Source organism: Suncus etruscus, chromosome 16 (assembly GCF_024139225.1).
Source record: "Suncus etruscus isolate mSunEtr1 chromosome 16, mSunEtr1.pri.cur, whole genome shotgun sequence".
Classification (NCBI taxonomy): Eukaryota; Metazoa; Chordata; class Mammalia; order Eulipotyphla; family Soricidae; genus Suncus; species Suncus etruscus.
Window position 1 is genome coordinate 26,165,162 of NC_064863.1, and position 24,819 is coordinate 26,189,980.

General features: G+C 32.4%; 1 protein-coding gene across 4 annotated transcripts in view; it reads left to right on the forward strand.

The window, feature by feature from the left end:
* Positions 1–24,819, forward strand: part of PCDH7 (protocadherin 7) — a 477,156-nt gene that overhangs the window by 245,458 nt on the left and 206,879 nt on the right. Inside the window, exon 3 of one of the 4 annotated variants that reach the window (XM_049790100.1) lies at positions 6,864–6,959. The exons of the other annotated variants lie outside the window; for them this stretch is intronic. Within the exon in view, the coding sequence (XP_049646057.1) occupies positions 6,864–6,952 (89 nt within the window). The 3' untranslated portion in view covers positions 6,953–6,959. The remainder of the gene's footprint in view (positions 1–6,863; positions 6,960–24,819) is intronic. 4 annotated transcript variants of the gene reach the window in all.

Consider the following 24,819-nt stretch of genomic DNA (forward strand, 5'->3'; position numbering starts at 1 on the left):
AAAAAAAGTCTTGGTTTTCTTTTTATTTCAGAGAAGAGAGTTTAGGGTTATTTTTGTCACTGTTCAGGGGTGCTCCTAATGGTGCTATGGAACCATGTCATGCCAGGGGTGAAACTTGGGCAGCTATATAAAAAATACACATTTTTCTTTTTTGCTATCTTCTTAAACCACGAATAATTCTTAACATATAGATTGTATGAGTTCACAATAAAGCAAATAGCCTCACAAATATGGTGTGGTTGTTAGCAGGACTAAGACGAACATGATGGAAATTCATCAAAGAAAATAACTATATTATTCTATTTTTTCCTTGGAGGAATCCATTTTGATATTCTTTTTCTTTGTTTTTAACCTATCATATGTCTCCATAAGTGTCTTCTGCAATATTGTATTTGCTCTATTTTGTATTTCTTATTACAAATAGTAATGAAGTTGATAAAATGTTTTATTGTGCTCAATCTATAATGAAGATATGAATATTACCAAGCATGTTGATATATTTGGATTTTAATTTTGAACAAACAAAATATAATTGATGATATACTACAAACACACATACAAAATCTTTGAGTACAATTTCAAAATGTCTATGCAGTCCTGAAACCCAAATGTTCATCAGTATCACAAATTCAATCAGTGTCTGTTACACATTGAGCATCCTAAAATATTTGATAAAAAAATCGGACAATAAAATTGAGTTAAAAACTTAATTGTATAAGCTATACATGTTATGTGTGAACTGACTTTTTCCATAATGTTATAATTGATTCAAACAATTATAAGTGAAGAGAAGGAGAACAGAGGTCAGAGAGCTAGTATAGAGCTTTGGGTATGTGTCATTACTATATTTGGCTCCAGTTTAATCCCCCGGACCCATTCCAGAGAGCATAGCTGTGTGTGGTCATGAAAATCCCTGGAGCTTGAGCCAGTGAGGCCCAGGAGACTCGTGCACTAATTTTGTTTGGCGGTTCTCAGAGCTGCAGCATCAGAGCAGCACTATCTCTTAGCACTTTTGGACTAAATTGTCGTCAAGATTGTCTCAGACCTCTTGAGAACCACTTGACAGAATGAATGGATAATAGAAAAATGTTCAACTTTATTTTTAGGAAAACACTAATTTGGAATACCAATGCTATCAATTGAGTAAAATCTTGTATTATAGTTTGGACTGAATATCAGCCCAATTCAATTCACTGATCAATAATTAACTAGGTAATGAGGTTAACTTTTAATTTGTGTCAAAGGGCATGGTAGTCAGACTTCTATAAGTATACATTTTGAGGACTTTTTAGAGAAGATCTATCAATATTAAAAATATGATATCAATTATGCAATATGTTATAGACTTGCTAAAACCTTTGTACAATGTGTAATGATATTATACTTGAAAAATTTGTAAAATTCTTGGAAAACATTGTATATAACTGTATTCCAATAACTCATAATTATTTTTAAGAAATAGTTTATAAAACTATTAAGTATAGGACTGCAGAAATTTTGCAAAAGTGAAGGCACTTACCTTGCACAAAACTGAAAGGGGTTTGAATCCTGGTACAAAATATGGTTCACCAAGTTGTACAAAGAGTCAGGAGAAAGCCCTGAACTAGTATGGATAAAAATAATACATAAAATTAAAAATATAAGCATGTTGTTAAAGGCAAAATAAACATATATTTCCTTTTATTTTAGAATCTCCAAAATGTACATATAACCTAATAGCATTATGCTTTAATTTTGTGTGTATATATCAAGCCCATTTAACATAATTTAGTATCTGTAGCAATGGGCTTATACTCAAATGTTTTAATACTATTTCTAATTCTTCTGTCCTACAATTATCTTAAGAAACCTGTTGACATATATTATTAACAAATTTCCTTTCATTGACTTCTATTGCCATTGAGCTATGTAATCTAGAGTTTGACTCTTAAATCAAATTGATTTTTATTGCTGTAAAATACTTCAGGATATTTTTATTCTTTGTATTTTCTGTTTTCTTCTTCCTTGTCATTCAGTAGTGAAATTCTGATTAATAACTTTGTAAAGAGTTTACAGAATTCTCTATTTTGCCACACACACACACACACACACACACACACACACACACACACACACACACACACACTCTTCCTCACAAAATAGCAAATCAGGCAATGCTACATTTGAAGAATTCTAACAAATAGATCTAACATTCCTTTCTATGCAGAGGTTTTTTTTCCCCTTCCTCCTATTGCCTCCAAAGTATGTTTCATCCTGTTAGAATACAGCACAACCAAGTGGATCTCTTTCTTTGCCAGTTCTTACAACAGATTCTAGCAGAATGGTTACTAAAAACTTGTTCCAAAATAGACAAGTATACAGTGACCTTTAGCCAGAAGAAGGATGAAAGAAAATCTGATATCTCACTGCCTGAAGCATGACCTCGATAGAGGAATATTCTGGAATGTTCATGTTCAGACGTGTACTAAGAAAGAATTAAGGAAATTGAGAGAACGTTTTTATCATACCCCAATATAAAATGTCTGCTTCCTGTCAGAAAAAACAAGTTTGCTTTTAAGATAGAACTCACCAATCAAAAAGGAAAACAAAACCATTGTCAGGGGTATTGCTGTCTTATGGTAATGATTTTTTTGTCTTTTATCTTCAACTGACTTACCACCTTTTGATAAACCTTGATAGCATGCAGTAATATCATCCCCTTTATCTATTGTTTTGTGCCTCTTTTGTACACATCAAGGTGCAAACTCTGTTCCTCCCTTAGCTCCTCCCAACACCATCCTTTCTCCTTGGGCAAAGTTCAGATGATGTGCAACTGGGCAAACTCCATCTAACACTTTGCTTTAGGCTGCTTAGCTTCCTTTCTGAAAATCTTTCATAATTTACTCTTATCTTATCCAGCCATTCAGAGTTAATCCAGGTAAAGTAAAGTTAAAGTAAATTCCATCCCTCACCTCCAATCTCTGCAAAGTTTGGCCATCAAACTTGCAGCTGGTGGGCCGCAAAGGGCCTCCATACAACATTTTGTGGCCCTGAACTAGAGGAAACTTTTTTTCTTTTGTTTTGTTTTAGTTGTTTGGGCTTACTACTGACTTTGCATTCAAGGATCACCCAGACTTTGCCTCCTGCGGCCCGCAGGTAAATTGAGTTTGAGACCCTGACTATCTTAACTTTGATGGTGTCTTTTTCCTCGTTGGCACTGACATTCCATATTGTGATCATCATACTTACTTTGCTAAATCGACCAGCCATGACCAGCCATATTTAATAAGGGCATTATTTTTTATTATTATTATTATTATTTATTATTTTGGGATTTGGGCCATACTCAGCAACACTCAGGGGTTACACCTGGCTTTGCACTCAGAAATCTATCCTGGCAGGCTCAGGGGGATCATATGGATGCTGGAAATGGAACCCGGATCCATCCCTGGTCAGCTGTGTGCAAGACAAATGTTCTACCGCTGTGCTATATAGTTCTAGAGCCTTAATAAAAGTATTTTAATCATGATTGTAGTTTTTTCTTCTAGAGACTAAAATAAGCCATCATACAATGCATTGCTCAATCCAGAATATTCATTATGGACTCTTTTTTTTCTACGTGAGGAATAATTCTTATTATTTGGGAAAACTAATCCTGTTACAAAATCATCATCGTTGTTCACTGCCACTTGGAAGGTATCATAAACCATCAACTTCACTTTTCCCAATATAGAACCCTTTATTCTCGTAAAGATCTTGCTCATCTTGTACATAAATAATTTCATACCAAACAATCATTATTTTATTATCCTGGGCACTGCCTTTAGTGTTTGGAAAACAAATATTTTTTTATTTTATTGCCTTCATTCAGAAAGTTCTATGCATTTTGAATTTATGAATCTTAAACCGCCAGTTTAATAATTTTATTTATGATTCTATTATTTTAGTTATTTATAAGCTTTTTATGAAATTATTTTGTAGAACCTGTTATATCTTGATAAACTGTACTGTTAATGTCCTTTTATGCACTTGTTTATTATCCAAAGCTTCTCATAACTCTATCATTACTTACTTTTTATCTTATGATGCAGTGCTAACATTCCAAATATATAGACCCATAGTAGTTCACACATTTTAAAACTAAATGAGAATTTTCTACATATATATGCACACACATTACTTAGAATATTAGACTATTTAAAATATAAATTATGTATATATATATATATATATATATTTGTTTTTTTGGGCCATCATTGACAGGAATTGAACCCAGGTCTGTCTTGGATCTTCTGCGTGCATGGCAAAAGCCCTACTGCTGTGCTATCACTTGGCTCCTATTTATTCTAGATGCAGTATCATTAAGAGCATGTGGATTCTATTAGCTAGTGTTTTCAAGATTACCAGATTCCAAAGATTAAATGTTAATCCCCAAATTATCACTCAGAGATATTGAAATGTAAGAATAATTAGGTTTATATTTATATATACATATTTTACTTTGATATATTTGGTATGAGAAAGTTTTTATTTATTTATTTATATATTTATTACTGTTTATTTTTGTTTTGATACTTAGGTAAAACTCCTAAATCTATACTTAGGATTGATCCATGCAATGTTCAGTGAACCATTTGATGCTGGGGCTCACACCTAGGTATCTTGCATGCAAGTCATTTGCTGCAGTTACAGCACTTTTTCTTTTGTTCTAGGGTTTCATTTTAAAGAAAGATAGAAATTTACTCTTCAAGCCCATGTTTTCCCTTGAACATTCATTTTCCTTTTACCTTTCCTGCTCTTTTCAACACTGGAGAGGCCATTTCTCCCTTAAACACAGAATTCTCTTTCTTTCCCTCCCTCAAGAGTAAATAAATTAATAAAGAGAGCTTTAAATTTAGTGTGTGAGCAGCACAACCAAATGTCTGACTCCCTGGGACCACTACTATTAGCATATATATTTGTTAGCCAAAGGAAATAGGAGAAGGGTTTACATTTGAAAACATTAGCTGTAACAATTAATGATTAAAAAATAAAACAATACATGAGGCAAAAAGAAAAGCTACAAAACAAGTTCAACAATGTGGCCTAAAACATTGAATTGACTGTTTTAAGTTGCATTTAAGTTGGACTAAAAAAAAAAAAAAATTCAACAGACCCAGATTCTTTAACCACTGCAGAATTCTTTGATCCTAATCTCTTGTGATAAGCACATAGTTTTCAAATTTCTCAGTTCAAGGACTGACTAATACTATTGCCAAAGTAGTAGGTGGGTCATGTTATAAACAGTTGATGGCAAATAGAAAGCAGTGTGTCACAGACCAGAAACATTCAGAAACTGGAAAGTTTTGAGGCACCTTGTCTAAACAGGATTAAAGCAAAACTGAAAGGATTATCAGGCTCCAAACTCCAAAGATCTTTGAAATAACTTTTTCTAAACACAGGGATTAAAGGTTAGAATCACATTCACAAACAAGAATGCAAACATAAATTCATCAAAACCTGTATGTTTAAAAAAGATCAGATCTAAAAAAAAATCTTTGTAAAATTCTTTAACATTTAAAAAAATGCTACTGCCACCAAAACTTTAAGGAATTGTGGTCACCGTATTTTTTCACAAATGAAAATTGTTTAAATCTTTTTACAGTCTAAGTCTCATGCCTTAATTTGTGTAAACTGTGAATTTTATTGAGCTTAAATAGAATAGTTTTGTTGAACAAAATTAGGAAAATATTTTAAAGTTGTTTACATACTCTCCCTGCAGCATGCATTATCCTATTAGTATTATTTCCAAATCAGAGCTGATGCCACTTTTTTCCATAAAATATGCAAATGATTTTCATTAGCTTATTTTCACTATGTAGGAATAATTCTCTAAATAACAACTCAAAGCACTTTTTCATATGTAGTTAGCATTTAAATATAATGATAAAATATTAAAGACATCCTTAAAAACAAACATTAAGAGAATTGGACATAATGCTGAGCGAAGCATGTTCTTTGGAGTCTGTTTTGATTTCTTGTCTCCTGAACAAAAAGGGCAACCCCCTAACTAAGAGGGGTTAATATTTTTAGCTATTGGGAACAACTAGTTATGGCTCTGAAACTAAACTAAATAAAAATAAAAGTAAATTGAATTTAAAACAAAACAAAAAACACTATAATTAAAATCCATATCAGTATATATTTCTAAGATGTAGTAACTCATGACTAATATGATCATAGCAGTCATTATTTAAAACCAAATAATTTATATTTATAAGCTATTCACTAAAATTTTAATTTTATTACTTTCCATAACATTCTAAACCGTAATTTTAAAATTACATATAAACCAGGTAACATACCTACAAAAAATTAATTAAATCATGAACTTTTTTTTACAATTCTATCTTTTAAGTCTCAAATTATATTAGGATTAAACTCAGTGTGTTTTTTGCTAAGTTAACAATTTGAAGTTGTTTTTAATATTAAACTCCATGCCCTTAAAAATGCAAAAAAAAAATAGCGAATTGTAAAGGAAGATAGGAAAAATAATAATAACTTTACTTACTTGAGAAAATCATACTAAATATATTTGACATTGTTTATTCTAGAGTTCTCAACTCTGTGTCATAACAATCAGCTCTGTATTTTAGAATTTTGCCTTAAGCAGCCCTGCCTTAAAAAGTGAAAGTAGAGGCTGTCTGTCTTCCTGGCTTTGATAATGTTTAGATTAACACCTTTCAAAATACATAATCTAGTTAAATGATCTTTGGAATGTTTAAGGATAGAAAAACAAAAACTCAGAATTTTAGAATTGTTGTATTGACAAGGTCTATGGATGGACCCATTGTGTAGGGACTGCTGATTTTCCCTTTACATATTTCCACATCTCCCTTCCCCAGGTGTTGCTGCCATCACTACCTTTCCCTTCCTCCCCTTTCCTCATGGCAAGACGCATGGAAGAAGAGTGTTGTTAAGGCCTCTCCATTAATCAACAGGTATGATGGATCTCATGAAGCAGGGTAGCTGTCCCTCTTCTGCGTTCTCCATTGATAGTCTATCTTCACATTGACCCACTACTCAGACTATTGATATAGAAATTTTGTAGATCTTATCATATTTCAGCATGTTGTACATTTCAGAGTTCCATGCACCCTTCACCTTATTATGCATTTGTCATGTAGAGACTACAGAGGAATTCATAAAATCATTGTCAGAAAAAAAAGGGCTATGTCATTTCCTCAACTGATGATGACATAAAAAAAATAAATAGAATTTCCATGTTTACTTGTGCCACTTTCAAAATCCAACAATTATTCTTTTTTTTTTGTTTTTTGTTTTTTGTTTTTTGGGTCACACCCTGTGTTGCTCAGGGTTTACTCCTGGCTGTCTGCTCAGAAATAGCTCCTGGCAGGCACGGGGGACCATATGGTACACCGGGATTCGAACCAACCACCTTAGGTCCTGGATCGGCTGCTTGCAAGGCAAACACCTCTGTGCTATCTCTCTGGGCCCTCCAACAATTATTCTATAGCATGACTTTGAAGAACTTAAGCATAGGGACTTTTTTTTTTCTGAATTTACGCTCATAATTCAACTTTTATAAAATTTGTCTCATTTGTGTACATATTAATAATCATATTTATGTACATATTATATAATGATACCTTTCTCTTGATTACAGAAAATTCAGCACAGGGATCATTCAAGTAGAAATGTATACCCTCCAAAGCTCTGTTATTCAGATGTGAGAGCTGACTTGAGTCAGCTACATCCTGTTTTCTATCCAGCTTTCTTTGGTTAAATCGTTGTAGGAGAGAGAGTGTACTATTTCTCAGCCCAGGCCCAAGATTGTCTTTGTTCTGCACTACATTTTGAAGGGAGCTAGTCCCTCAGGGTTCAAACTCCAGCAGATTCATAACCAATTAAGCATAAGCACTCACTGGTAACAGGAAAGCACCTGCCTTCTTGATTTCCCTTTTCACTAGAGCAACCGGTTCTCCTAGGTCCTGCAGGGGCTTGTTTTCAAGATGTGTCAGGCTCCGAATTACATCATAGCAACTTGGTCAGCGTTTTCATGACATGTGACTAGAGGACTACCTTTGGGCTAGGAAAATTGGCAAATGTCTCTTAAAATCAGTGGGTGTATATAAAATGCATTCTGGCATCCTATGCTAAAGTCTTTAAAATGATAGCAGAATGGAGAAAAAATTGTTTGTATGCATGAACAAAACAGAGCCTTTGATTTATGGGCATTTCTGCTGATGCAGCTAGTAACCATTAAAGGCTGGAGTGAGTGTCCTCTATCAGATAAAGTTAGAAAATAATTGGTTGTCCCTCAAGATCCTATCTGCCCAGTTTCAATTGTTACACTTTTAACCTTCCATGCACGCTGTGCTCTGGCCTACACATTTCTCTCAGTGGGGATAATTGTTCATGATCACAGGCCTTTGGACAGTTGACTCTTTCCATCTGGAGAGATGTATTCCCAAGACTGTTTGAAAAACTCACAGCAGCAAAAGAACAATGAACATGGATTGAGAACCTGGGAGATATCTCCCCATGGACTGAATTATAGGCTTTTATAAAGAGGCCCAAGTTCGATCCCCAGTACTACATGTTTTTCTGTGCACTAAAAGCCAGGAGAAACTCCCAAACACTCACCAAATAAAAATAATTAAAAGACCAAACACAGGAGTTGAAAATTTGTGTGCATACATTTTTAATAAGTTTCACTTCCTACTTACTTAATTCAAGCACATAAAGGAATAGAGTCAAACATTTTAATATAATCCATATTTAACAGATTTTGTTTTAAGAAGGAGAATTGAAGAAATCTAAAGCAACTAACAGACATCATTTAAAATTGACTTTGGTGGAAATGTGTCTTATGAAGATTTTCCTGAATTCTTCTACAACAAGCTAGGGCACTCCTTTATACAAGAGTACGATCATCCCAACCTATTTTTTAAGAAATAATCTGTTGATTAAGTGTTGGTGACTCATTAAACACAGAAAAATCCATAGAATGCACTTTTAAAAAATATTCATTTGTCTATTTCACTTTTCGTATTATGAAGATCTTCCTGAATACTTCTAAAACAAGCTAGGACACTCCTTTAGCCTCAAGAGTACAAACATCTCACCTTACTTCTTAAGAAATAATTTGTTGATTGAGAGTTTGTGACTCATTAAGTATAAAAAAATCTATAGAACACACATTTAGAAAACATTCATTTGTCTATTTCACGTATTGCATAAAACTAAGCATATTCCTGCTGTCCATATTACCCTCCGCTTTGATTTTATTCCTCTTTACTTATTATTTTTGATCAAGTAGCTTCACAAATGACAAGGTCTGTTTTTCTCATGATAAATAATTTTCTCCAAGATTAAAACTGATAATTAAAAATGAAATAAGTATTTAAAATTTCTACATGTAGAAAGAATACACTTTTAAATATTATACGAATCTAGTGGTAAGAAAACTGTATATTTACATCTCATCTGGAAAAGGGAAGTTTGATCAAATTTTAATAAAATGTATTGAGAAACATTTATTGATAATTTGATTTTTAATTATATAAAATTTGGTATTATAGTCATATTATTTAACCATGTAAACAAAAACTTAAAATTTGATAAAGAAAACATCAAAATTTTTTGTTTTTATTATTTATTTATTGTTTTAAATATTTTTATTTAAACATCTTGATTACAAATATGATTGTAGTTGGGTTTCAGTCATATAAAGAACACCCACCTTCACCAGTGGAAAATATCAAAAATTGAGAAGGAAAAATATTTAAGAAAAAATTGCAAATATTCTTTAAATTTGAATAGTTTTAAAGGACTGGAATATTGAATAAAATGTATCATTGCAAACCACAGACTCTACTCTTGTGTTTAAAAGAAGATGAAATTATATTCTAGGGGAAAACAAATGATGGTAGAGAAAAATACCTAAATACCTTATGTTTTCTTCATTCTTAGAAAAACTTGTGAGGTAAAATATCAAAAGAAAAACGAAAAGTTGACATGTTGATTTGTGTATGCTAGATATATATACACTATTATATATACTATATATACTATATATGTTATATACTATATATACTATATAAGTTATATAGTATATATATACATATATACATATATATACAATTATACATACACACACACACTATTTACTCTTTTGGTGGTGCTCAGGAGTTACTCCTGGTTTTAAACTGAGAAATTACCTATGATGATTCTCCAGGGAATATACAAGATGCTGGGAATGAACCTGGTTAGTCACATGAAGAGCAAGCACACTACTCACTGTACTATAGCTTAGGTTTTCAAAATCACTTTTTTAAAAGGAATATTAGGACCCAAACATTAACATGGAGCTAATATAAATTACTCCCCACCCAACTCTATCAATGCTAGTATAGGATTAGATTATTAGCTCTGTGAATATAAAAAAGACGTCTCTGTGTGTGTGTGTGTGTGTGTGTGTGTGTGTGTGTGTGTGTGTGTGTGTGTGTGTGTGTAGTGCTTGAAGCATAAAACCATATGCTTGCTAAATTAATCATGGGATTTTAAGTATTAGTGGAAAGATTACAGCTAACCAAACCCATATCCAATGGAATGCACAATTCTTAGTGCCATTATAAGAGAATAATTCAACTATTTGAAAAATTCTAGTGATGCAAAATCAAGAGGTAGTTGACCATTTTAGGAAGCATTAACTTCCTGCCTTTCTTTTTTATTTAACTAAAATAACCCATCCCATAATTTTAAATCTATATATCCTGTGCTATCTCATTGGGATAATTCAAAAATAAGTTATTCTTTTTGAAAGAAAAGCACTTCCAAGAACTAAATTCAGATAAGCACTCCACTGTAATGTCAGGATAAATTATGTCTCTTTCTATTTTTTCTGGTTTATAGTCCCAGTATTGCTAATTGCTTTGCTTTAGAGGGTTGCAAGTCTTCTTAGCATTCCTCTTATTCTTACTTAGTGCCAAATGTACTTTTTTTATAAAGCAGAAAATTCATTTATACTCTTACCTAAAGTCACTTCAAAGATTTTAGAGAATCTCTTTAAATAACTCAAGGAATAGGAAAAAAATGCCACACAATTTAAAATTGAAAATAGTATGATTTCACTTTGTACACATAAAGCTGTGTTTGAATAGCCTCTGAGTATATAAAAATTCGTAGAGATTTGCATAAAACATAAAATTAGTTTTAAAATAATTATGATTGAAGGTAAAGGAATTATCAGTATTTGATTTTATTATATTATTGTTGTTGAAAGCAAATCATGATTTGAAATATTTCTTTAATATTTTAAAGCTGAGCAATGTGAGGGATTGTTTTTTGGCCATGACTGGGAATTCTCAGGGCTTACTTCTTGCTCAGTTCTCAGGAATCACTAGTGACAGTGCTCTGAGAATCATATTTAATGGCTGTGTGCATTTGCCCTCTCTGTTGTACTGTTGTTCTGGCCCTTGAAATTGTTTCTGAGATGAATATTCTTTAAAGAACTCTATTAAGTCCTGTAACACAGATGCATGAAAATAAAAACAAAAATACTTAAACAAAATTAAGAAAACTAAAAATGTGTATAATAGTATCAATGAAGGTGAAAGGCCAAACAAAAATTATTACTCAATGCAAATTTTATATCAATAGCTAACCTTATATCTTAATCTATAGTGATAGGTTATGTGTAAAACAAAATAAAGTACTAGACTTAAAAGATTTTTAAAGCATACTCTTTCCCATAGGGCTGTTCATAATGAAAGTTAATACAAAGTAAATCCTTCATTTATGTGAATAAAATCTTACTATCAAATAACTGTCAGTGACTCTTGCTGAATTCTATTTATGAGTACATTATGGTTCTTTCTAGAGGTCCTGCCCATCTGACTTTCAGTGAGTGCTTACACAGAATATATGGCCTTTTCTAGAACTGGGAAATTTAATTAATTTGCTGGCACAGAGTACTTTTTATGTCTCATGCCTTTTTCCTGACCCTACGCAAGATTTCCATTTCCAAGTATGCTTCATATATTATGGAACTATATAATCTTAATGAATGTCTTCCATATGGTAATTACAGTGCTTGACATTATATTCTCAAAAGCTCCAGTGCCTACATAAATTCTCTCTATATTACTGAATATGGCTTTGCAAGTTGCCTGTATATATATATATATATATATATATATATATATATATATATATATATATATACTCATTCTGGATTTTCTTTAGGGGGGTGGGGAGGAAATTTGTTACATTCTTAAAGCAATACATATCTCTCTCTACCATCACTATTGAAGATGGATGTATGTTGTGTGAAAAATGCTTAATTTAATATATTTCACTTTTTTTCAACTGGAGGACAATGAAAAACAGGAAATATAGATTTATCCCACTCAAGATTTTACTAAAATGAGAGATTTGATTAACATTAGGGTAAAAAAATTATCTGTGTTTTTGTAGGCTATTCTGAGGACAAATAATCACATAAACATCAGGCAAATAAGTAAAATTAAAATAAACAACACTAATATGTGAGCCTCCTGTGTGTGTGTGTGTGTGTGTGTGTGTGTGTTTGAACTAAATTAAATAAAAAAACTGGATTCAGACAATCCTTAATTTTCCTTAAGTGAGACAAAGGTGAAAAGTGGGAAGGGGTTGAAAATGAAAACTAATTAGAATATTTATTAAGGAGCAATAGAATAAATATAGAAGAATTGTGGTCTGAGCGAGCCAATGAATGGGGATAAGAGGATTGCATTTTTTTCAGTATTTTAGGTAAGAAGTAGAAAAATCTCTTTGTACATTTAAGTGTCTTTTCAAAGGCAACTCTACTCAGATTTCAGTTTCTTCTGTGGAATTAACCTTTGCCAAAGATAAATTTGTGGTTAGCAGATTCTTGCACCCCTACCTTAGCTGATTTTTAACTTGGCTTCCAACTTTCTATAAAATATGGAAACTAGAAACTTATAAATTAGGGTGTCATTCTGGATTTGTCAGACTATATTTAACCTCCCTGGTACATAGCTTTCTTATCTGTAACATATGGAGACCTAACTAGATCAGGGAAGGGAAACACTCTTTAGTGATTACAAGTGTTGACTTATTTTTCTTTCTGAACTTTCTCTTGAGAAGAATTCTGAGAACTTGTTTTGATTCAATAGCAAAGAGGGCTAGGATCCTCTTACAGTCTTCTTACATAACATGTCAGAAGTCCTTTCATTCCAAAAAGAGGGAAAAAAAAGAGATGATTGCCATCAACTTAAGCTGCTATATTTCCCCTTTGATGTAGAACAGATACCTCTGTGCTTTTGAAAATATGTGAATCTAAGAAAAATTTTGCTGCTGTTAAAAGACAGGGTGAGGACAAGAAAGTCAATTATATTATTTAAAACACTTTAACGCAGATAAAAGACAAAGGATCCAAATCATTCTTTGTGATTTCAAAGGGCAATGTAAATTTCAGCAGGTCTAAAAGGAGGAAAATTATTTCTATATAAGGACAAACTGTATTCCTCTAAGAAATGCTCCATAAATTTTGTTCCATAGAATAGTCTATGCTCTAAAATCTGTGTAAATGAAGCTGGTAAAAATTAGGTTGCACTGTGATTTCTCAAAAAATATTAAATTTTTTTATTAATAATTTACTAGGTCAAGACAAGATAAACTCTAATGTTATAATGATATGTGAATCCATGATAATTATCAGGTATACTAATGAACACTTCTTTAATGGGATCAGTGATGTAATGTTCAACTATTTATCAGAACTGATGGTCGAGCATATATTTGATGGGTATTAGGCTCTGGGTTTATCACTGGTACTATATACTCTCAAATTGATCACATCTTCATTTAGAAAATAATGTTAATCATTGATTCAGGCATATAGGGCTATACATATTTGATTTGAAGTATATATAAAATAAATCCAATTTTATAAATAAGTCTTTAATAGAGAGGGTATTGATGATACCTTTTTTAGAGCTTGATAATCTTATTCAGAATATTATTAAAAAGTTTGGTTCTATTTCAGAATGAATTAGGATTTTTTAAATAACACAAAAGCCTTCATACTTTTATATGTAAAGTTTCTAATTATGGTACTTATGAAAGACTGAAGAATTTAGGAGGTTACTTTAAAATTGATTGGAACACAATATCATAAAAGTCAAGTTTAGATGGAATTAGACAGTTGGTTTGAAAAAGTGTCTCAAGAAGAGCCTGGTGGTCCTGGAGTGACAGTACAGGTGTTAAGGCTCTTGGTTTGCATGTAACAACACCCTTAAATCCCCAGGATTGCCTAGAGTTCCCTGAGCATGCAACAATATGATTCCTATCTCAGAGCTAGGAGCTAACCCTAAACACAATGGGGACAAAAAGAAAGAAAGAAAGAAAGAAAGAAAGAAAGAAAGAAAGAAAGAAAGAAAGAAAGAAAGAAAGAAAGAAAGAAAGAAAGAAAGAAAAAGAAAGAAAGAAAGAAAGAAAGAAGAAAGAAAAGAAAGAGAAAGAAAGAAAGAAAGAAAGAAAGAAAGAAAGAAAGAAAAGAAAGAAGAAAGAAAGAAGAAGAAAGAAAGAAAGAAAGAAAGAGAAAGAAAGAAAGAAAGAAAGAAGAAGAGAAAAGAAAGAAAGAAAGAAAGAGAAAGAAAGAAAGAAAGAAAGAAAAAAGAAAGAAAGAAAAGAAAGAAGAGAAAAGAAAGAAAGAAAGGATGGAAGAAAGAAAGAAGAAAGAAAGAAAGAAAGAAAGAAAGAAAGAAAAGAAAGAAAGAGAAAGAAAGAAAGAAGAAGAAAGAAAGAAAGAAAAAGAAAGAAAGAAAGAAAGAAAAAATGAAAGAAGGAAAGATAAAAGAAAGAAAAAGAAAGAAAAAAGAGAAGGAAAGAGAAGAAGGAAAGAAGAAAGGATGAAGAGAAAGAAAGAAAGAAAAAGAAAGAAGAAAGAAAGAAAGAAAGAGAAGAGAAAGAAAAAAAAGAAAGAAAGAAAGAGAGAGAAAGAAAGAAAGAAAGAAAAGAAAGAGAGAAAGAAAGAGAAAGAAAGAAAGAGAAAGAAAGAAAGAGAAAGAAAGAGAGAGAGAAAGAAAGAGAGAGAGAGAAAAAGAGAGAGAAAGAAAGAAAAAGAAGAAAGAAAGAAGAAAGAAGAGAAGAAGAAGAAAGAAAAGAAAGAAAGAGAAAAAGAAAGAAAGAAAGAAAAAAGAAAAAAAGAAAGAAAGAAAGAAAGAAAAAGAAGAAAGAAAGAAAGGAGGAAGGAGGAAGGAGGAAGGAAGGAAGAAGAAGAAGGAAGGAAGAATAAGAGCTAGAAAAGTGAGAGGAAGAAAGGGAGGAATAGAGGGAAAGGAAGGAAAAGTGGGGGAGAAATGAAGGGAAAAGGAAGAAAAGGAGGGAAATAAAAAAGATACAAAGGAAAAAGGAAGAAAAGAAGGAAAGAAGGAAGGGAGGAGGGAAGAGAAGAAGGAAGGGATAAAGGAGGAAGGAAGGGAGATTATTGCAAAGGGAGAATGAGAGGGAGGAAGGAAAGGTACATTTAACACTATAATTATTTTTGAAGATTTAAAAAATAACTTTAGAAAATAAAACACAGGCAACAATATTCTGTTAGGAAGCCTTTTTAATTTTTTTTATTTAAAAAATTGTTATACCAATTGCTATTTAGAGGGCACTAGGAATACACATAGCAGTGCTGTGGGCGGAGAGCTGTGGGTGAAGATTAAATTCAGAAATTCAAACGTGCTAAGCAGGTGATTTAGCAGTTGACTTCTAGGCCCCAAACCTCCTTTATTTTGGAAAGAGGCCACGATGAGAAAAATATATGTTCATTTAGTTTTGAGGAAGTATTCTGAAATTTATTTTATATTTTAAGAAATTGAATTGCTTCAACATATATCAGTTTACAGCTAAAAGACATGATTATAGGGCAGCATAGTAATGTTTTTTTTCTTTTATTGGGATGTTCCCTATGGGCTCTGTTCTGATCCCTAGAAGCTACACCTGACAATACTCAGTTTAGCAATTTGGACCTAATAGTTTTGTGTGGCAGTGTGGCTTTGCTTGTGTCTAGTGTGCTAAGGGTTCTAAGGCCTTCCTGAAGGAGTTCACAGGCCACCATTGACTAGGGAAACTTGTGGTGGTGGGTACAAACTCAGCCCCACCCTGCCCAGGCATTAACTCCTGCCCTTTGAGCTATCTATCAAATTAAGTACAAATAGTAATTTCACATACTCAATAATTACTTTTAAGGTGTAATGGTGGAATAAATCACTAACAACTTATTATCTTTTTCAATAAGGTATGATGATCAACTATCAAAGTATTTTACTAAGTATGTAAAGATAATTTTTTCTAGTTATGGATCAGTTGCTAGCCGTTTCATTTTAATGTAACTCTAAGTAACAGTGAGTAGTCTTTTAAGGAATTATCAATTAGCTGAATGCTTGTATTTTTTGGTGAGGAAAATTCAGCTGATTGGTTGCTAATGTGAAGTTCATAGCATTAGATTAGCTAAATTGAATGATTAAATTGTTTTAAATAAAATACAGAGCCACCTACAATTTGATAAAAACATCCTGAATATTTTCCAAATATACTATTATTCAAGCATCACAACAATAATTTAATATAAATTTAGCTTTCACCTCCAGATATACTTTATTTATGAGATTCAGTTAATGAGAATGTCTACATTTTTAAATTTCATTTATAAATGGAAGCAGAGTGAAAGGAACATATTTGCTATATAAATTTATTTTTGCTTAGATTTCACTGTGGTCTGCTTTAAGGAAATACATCATATATACAGCAATTAAAACATAATAATTAAAAGCATGCTTATCTGCAGGGTTATTATACAGTCCATATGTTAGGTTTATAAATATATACTTATTGTGTGATGTAAATATATAAATATATATTTTTGGGGAAAAGTTGAACATTACCGTGGCCTACTTCTAATCATTTCGAAGGGAAAATACTCCAAATTTTGTAGCAGTGAATAGCCTGCTATAAAGTGTACATTGACATTGTTATACTTCATTTAAAAGTGTCTTTCCGGGGCCGGGAAGGTGGCGCTAGAGGTAAGGTGTCTACTTTGCAAGCACTAGCCTAGGACGGACCACGGTTCGATCCCCGGCGTCCCATATGGTCTTCCCAAGCCAGGGGCGATTTCTGAGCGCATAGCCAGGAGTAACCCCTGAGCGTCAAAGGGGTGTGGCCCAAAAACCAAAAAAAAAAAAAAAAAGGAAAAAAAAATAAAAGTGTCTTTCCTATCCTTGCATAGATGCTGTATTTATAAACAACATTTGCATATTACCTCTTTAGAACTTTAATAACATTAATTACATTGTTAAGTGTCTATGTGCTATGTTTGCCATTGCCAATTCGATGATATGAAATTGGTAGATATTTAAAAAACAAATGGAAGTTGCCTGAAACACTTTATAGTACTAAAAATGTTTACTTTCATTTATTTACCAAGTGGTTATATATTTATTTATCTCTTTTATTTTGAATAAATAATTTGCAGCTTCTCTTTTATTCAGCACAAGTCCCAAATGAAAGGAGATATAGACTTAATCAATGAATAATTTTCTGGCAAAGCAAAGCCCTTACACTGTGACTTGCCATCTATTAAAATTTGATAGTCTACTCACTACATGTTCTATTCTTTTACCATAAAATAATAACATAGTAGTATATCTTAGATTTCCAAAAGTTTAAGTGGGCTTTATACAGCCAGATGGAAATGGAAGGAGGAAGAGAGAGGAAGTAAGTAGGAGGGGACACAAAATAAAATATTTATTTCAAGATACATAAAAATTATTCAAATATGTAAAATGAAATACTATAAACCATTAGGAGTAATAGATGAATAAAATGAAATATTTAAGTGTGAAACTAAAAATTAATAGATAACTTTTAATTTTCATTTAACTATTAATTATGGCCACATTTATGTATTTTTATTTTTTACTTTTTCTGTTCCAGGATTTTCTAAATTTTAATAATACAAAGAAACTTTTCTGCTAAATGGTCCTCCTCTATCCTCATATAACACAAGTTAAAATGTATGAGAATATTTTATGCTACAAAACGCGAGAGTGATAGCAAGTACAAAAATGAGATTCAAATATCCTTACTCAATTGATCAAAAAGGATATAAACTTTTGGTTAAAAACAAAAAAAAGTAATTAAGATGAGTTTGCTCTCTTTTGTAATACAGAACTTTTGAAATTAGAGTTTACTTGATTAAAGAGTTTAATCACCACTCTGGTGTGGTCCCCTGAAAACCAATAGATGCATGTGTGGAAATGTGTGTATTTGTATACTTAAACATTTGTAATTTTCAATTAAGGTAGAAACTTGTTAGATTAGACTCTTATCCCATTCTATGTTCTCATTCTATGTAAATGGAGGCAGAATTTTGAAACTGTAGTGAAATATTCAATTTCCTATCAGTTACATCTTGTTAGCTGTTCCACTTGTTTGTTTTACCTATGGAAATGACATCTCACTGGGCTTCTAAAGTAAATGTTCTAAGCCTGCATACCAAGTTTTATCTCAGTGTTTTAATCACTCTTAATAGTTCCATTACATGGGGTGTGTGGGGAATAGGAATATTTTACAAGTTAGTTAGGGAGACAGAAGAGGTGTGCCACTGGGTTTCTATTGAAACTAGCATGAAACACAGACCTAGGTCACAGAATCTGTAATCAGGAAGATCTCAGCAGCACTGACTCAGAGTCCTCTGGCTTTTGGCCTAAGTTTAGTCAATCAAATTGAAGGTTTCTAAGTATAAAATATCATACCATATGTTGACTAAATTTCTGTTTTGAGGCTTAAAAGTCATATTCCTTTCTAACTTTAGCTTTGATTAACATTACTTTTCCAGGTTTGGTATATAATCTTTCTGTTAGTATCAAAGATCCCTAAATTATAAGACTTTTTCTCAGTTTTTTTGTGTTAAAGATTAAACCATCTGTTTACATGCTTACAGTATAATATATCATTACAAAAATGCTAATCAATATCATCTAGGAATATGTCCTTTGTGCCCAATTTGATTCTAGGTGCCAGATAGAATTTAATCTGACACATATAGTATATGTATGTATATACATATATATGTTATTTTTTTCTGTTTAATTTTAAAATAAGAAGCTGAATATATCTGCATTTTTTAATAGTATAAAGTTAGCAAATGCCATATTTAGTGAGTTTAGAATTTATGTTACCTGCCAAACCTGAGCACAACAGAAAGAAAAATGGAACATAACAGCCAAGCATTCTAATCCTTTTTCTCATTTTTGAAAATTATTCACATGCTGTGAAGCTCAGGGGTTATTTCCTGGTTCTATACTCAGATATTGCTTCTGGTAGACTCAGGGAACCATATGTGATGCCAGAGATTGAAATTGAATTGGTCCCAGGTTGGTGCATGCAAGGCAAACACCCTACCCTCTGTGCTTTCTCTTCGGCCTCTCATTTCTGAATAACATTTAAGGTCTCATTCTGCTGTAAGTTAAAGTATTTTTCAATTCTGAGACTCAGACTTAATTTAAAAAATAATTCTGACTTAATTCAAAAGATCACTGAGTCTCATGGATTCTGACAATACCTGAGAGATCATATTTTACATGAATAGACTATTCATGGGATAAAAACTTTGATAAAATTTAGATACAGAAACATCATTCCACTTATATATGTTGATTTTGATTCTTTGATATTACTTCAAAATTTGCATTTTAATTTTTATAAGAAATATTCCATTTTAACTACAGTTAAAACTGTTGATTAATTTATCCTTGCAATGTTATAAAACAGGGATTATCTTGCAGTTCAGAGTCCATTTTATTTCTTTTTGAGGATATAGGGATAGGTCACTCCTGCTGCTGCTCAGGGCTTATTCCTGACACAAATCTCACCCCTAACTCAGGGATCACTTCTGGTTGGTCCTGAGGGCTCATTTTTGGTGCCAGAGATTGAACTCCAGTAGGCTGTGTGCAAGCCGAGCATCTTACCTGCTGAGCTATTTCTCTGGTTCCAATCCTCATTTTTGGGGGGATATGTCTCATTCACAGATTTAGTTTGTTATATAGGGAATGATATATTTATTCTGGTATATATCATTTCATTTTTCAGATCTTAACACATGAGAAACATCATATATTTTTTTGCTTACTCTCAGAGGATGGTCAGAAATAGCAGCAGGAGATAAACATTTCAGAATTTTGGTTAACAAAAGTGGCTTAGTAAGAACACCAGTGTATAATAACTTTCAGACACAAAAGAGGAAAGAGCTGGAAGTTACAGCTCACTTCATGAAGCTCACCACAAACAGGGATGAGTTTAGTTAGAGAAATAACTACTTTTTGAACTAGCCTAATAATGAGAATGTACAAGGGAAATAGAAAGCCTGTCTAGAGTACAAGCGGGGGTTGGGTGGGGAGGAGGGAGATTTGGGACATTGGTGATGGGAATGTTGCATTGGTGATGGGTAGTGTTCTTTACATGACTGAAACCTAAACACAATCATGTATGTAATAAAGTTGTTTAAATAAAAAAAATTAGAAAAAGAAAAAAAAAGAACACCAGTGTATTAAAATAAAGGAAGTGAAATCATTCTACATTGATTTTTGACAACTCTGGAATTCACATATAAATTTTAAAGTCATTTCTTCTCCCCACTTCTTATATATAGTACTATTCCCAATTATAGATAAAAAGAAATGCTTTCAACCCAATTGCTTAAAATTTATTTCAGAATGGAGCTAGAGTGATAATATAGTGAGCAACTCACTTAACTATTCATATGGCCAACTCAGGCTCAATTTTCGACACCTCATTGGTCTTATAACACCATCTGGCATGGAACCCAGAGCACAGAGCCAGTAGTAATCCCCAAATGCCACCAGGTATGGACCACAATTAAACAGCAGTAACTTTTCTCTCTAAACTTGTGTGTGATATTCAGTTATGCTATTTTGTTTTAGTGCTCATTTTTCAATTCATATATATGTTATGTATATTCACCCAATTTGCTTAAGGCATTTTTAATTTTCCATTATAAATGTGTGTTTATCAGATTTATCTAGATATGCTGTGCTCAATAAATCTTAGTATATGTCAGTTTATATTCTGATACAATTGATCAAATGTAAGTGATATATTTTGAAAGTGGTCTTTTAGATTAAACTCATGCATGAAATTATGTTCTAGTGTGTTGAGCAATAGACTAGTATAAACACTGTCTTTGATTACCCTGTCTAAAAAATAGGAACTGAAAATATTTGGATAAGCCAAAGTCTCTAGACATATCATTTGATTGAATAATCTATATGTCTAGAATTTTAATTCTAAAATATAATGCCTTTAAGACTAAGAGGCTCATTACGGGGAAAAGTGCAAAATATACTTGTTTAAACCCTTTTTGAAGTGTAATAAATTACTGCTGTCAAAATAATGTTATTTTAAATATGTTGATAAGAGTGTTCTTATCACGTTGTTGCATCTTCCTGAAGCATTTTCTCTGGAGATCACATGGCGAGGTATCAAGTCACCTTTCTCCAATCATGCAGAGCAAATCAGCCTCAAAATTCCAAGCATTTATCCCCATAAGAGATGTTATCTCATGCTGTTGAATCTTCATATGCAAATTAGCTTTCTAACTCATTCTAAAGTTTAGAGAAATTAAATATTTTTTAAATTGCCAGCTGGAGATAAGCATATTAAATATTTTGCCCTTTTGTGTTCTTGCATCTGATCCTTCCATAAAAATAAAATCTTTGAAGTTTTGTACTCTTTCAAAAAGAAACTTTATAAAAGGAGGAATGATGTTTTTCTCAATTTAATAGCAAGCGCTGTCATGTTATTAAGAATAAACTCAAAAGTAAAATCCAGCAAGTATAACCATTTTAATCCAAAAGATATTTCTGAGGAGGAAAAATGTATTTTCCTTTTGCAGTCTTTTAGGACAATTAATTTTCTGTTCACACAGATGATTTAGGTGGATAACCTGGCCTGTTAAACATGTTCGCTTTTTTCTGACCATCAACATTATAACTCATAAGCCTTTCCAAAGCAAGAGCTATTTAAATCAAAGGATTTTCATTGTAGATCTCTGACTGCTGCTGGCTAGATGTCAGAGCTTGGAAGATACTCTCTAAGTAATTCTAAGCACTGTTCTCCAATCAGCATATATTATTGCAGAGTGAGAACTACACCGTCAGAATTTCTATTGAAGTAATAACTCAGCCATTTGAACTTTGAGTCATACCTACTTAAATATCTCTCCTGGATTCAAACATGCTATGCTCTTTTACTTTTATAATGGTGTTCAGAGCAAAGGACGCTGTTTTGATTTCTCTAGTCATTCATTAGCGAGAGTTATCATTGCTTTTGTGGTAGAATTTATTATCCATAAAATGGTTCATGGCTTTTTTATATGTTATTCCCAAATGCAAAATAATAGAACTTAAAAAAAAACAGAGAATACTGGGCCTTTGGATATGAGAGTAAAGGAAGAGAAATGCATTAAACATTTTACTGAGTTTAATATATTTAAGGGAAATATTATATGTTATGTAGATGAACACAACCATGTTTTCTCTTTTATTCCCTCCTTTTCCCATCTTTCAAGAGAAAAAAAGAAGACAAAAGTTGCTGTCTAGATGAAATAAAGCATCTTGATCTACTCTTTACCAAAGGCTCCATATTGTTAGTAGCTGAAATGGAAGTGCAATGTGTAATCATATTTGACTATGTGCAACTAGGAAACCAAAGCCTTCCTCAGATCATATAGCATATTATTGTTAAAGTTAAGGCTAAAAAAAGTATAAAAATGAACTTCAAGGTTAAAATTTAATTATTTTCAGGACATACTTTACTAAGAAGAGCATAAAAGTGTGAATTAAGAGCCCTCATTTGAACTTGTCCCAGGAAATAAAACAATTAACAACATTACTCCTTGTTTTCTCTATTGAGACTTGATGAAATTGGGCTAAAATGTAAAAATATCACATACTTGAACATATGTATGTATATATAGTGTTGTTGTTGTTCTTATTGTTCTTGTTTAGGATCAATCCAGGTGGTGGTCAAGTATTATTCCTGTCTATACTCTCAGAAGTTATTCCTGGCAGACTTATGGGATACAGGGAAACAAACAAACCCTTGCAAGGCAAATACTCCAGCCCCTAAATATTATTTTTTCCTATGTGCTAGATGTTTTAAACAAAAAAATTTAGAGGAGGCTGGAGAGAAAGCACAGTGGTAGTGTGTTTGCCTTGCATGCAGATCCAAGACTGACAGTGGTTAGAATCGCAGTATCCCATATGGTCTCCGAACCTGCCAGGAGTGTTTTCTGAACTCAGAGCAAGGAGTAATCTTTGATCAGCCTGGTGTGACCCAAAAACCAAAACCAAAAGCAAAATATCCAGTTTTTATAATTGGATTTTTAAAACAAAAGTAATTTTTATAATAAAAATATCTCTTGAAGCTATTTTAAAACCTTATAAAGTCTAGGGCTAGGAATTATTGAATGGTCATAAGAGTAAACAAGGGCTAATATTACAGGAGAAAAAAAAGAAATATGACTTATTATCTTTTTAATTAAATTATAATTTTAGACTATATTTTCAAAGAAATCATGAGAGATCCCAATAGATATTGATATAGATATTTTCTAAAATATGGTCAAACATAATACTTTAATAGAGTCAAAAATGTTCGTTTATTCATTATATTATATTCCTCAATGAACAGTATGCTTATGGTCTTTTATTAGTTCACGCATTTCTTTTTTGTGCATGTTTGTTTGTTTTTGTCTTTGGACCACACATAGCAGTGTTCAGGGGTTACTCCTGCCTCTACACTAGGAACGGCTCCTGGCATGTTCAGGGGACCATATGAGATGTTGGGTATTCAAGCTGGGTCAGTTCCGGGTCAGCAAAGGGTCATGCAAGGCAAATGACCTACCCTTGTGCTATCTCTACAGCCTCCCCCACTTCTTCTTAAAATTATAATTTTTACTCTTTGTGAGGCAGCTTGCCAGATAATGATTTGCAGATAATACAGTTGTGTTAAATTAAGTACATACTCAACAGTTGAAATGCTAAGTCTAACAGAAGTCCTTAAGATATTATATTTTCTCTTTCTCGCCTTGAGGCACACAATCACATGCACATTATATAATACCTATTATATGAGCCAATTATATATACATATTTAAAAGAGGGTTTTCTTCAAATTATGTAAAAATAAATGTATTAATAAATGTTGACATTCATAAGAAACATTATATGTAGGATTACTCAAAAATCAAGGATCAAAGAATTTAAAAGATGAGACATCAATGGCCTTGAGTCCTAACTCCTAGCATTTAGTCTAATAGGGTCCTTATAGTTTAAAAGACTATGGATGAATACTTTTTTTTTTTTTTTTTTTTTGGTTTTTGGGCCACACCCGGTAATGCTCAGGGGTTACTCCTGGCTATGTGCTCAGAAGTTGCTCCTGGCTTGGGGGACCATATGGGACACCGGGGGATCGAACCGCGGTCCATCCAAGGCTAGCGCAGGCAAGGCAGGCACCTTACCTTTAGCGCCACCGCCCGGCCCCGGACGAATACTTTTTAATGAAACTTTCCATTTCTGACTGGCACAATTGTATAATATACCAACATCTAGAAAATTTATGTCAAAATTTAAAATAGCTTTGATGTTTGTTTTCAAATCTGGTACTAAATTGGGAGTCTTGAGTAAAGGATTATTTTTCTGTCACATGCAACTCAGTTTATATTACTTAGAAAGGGCCCATAAATTTTTGAAAAATAGATTT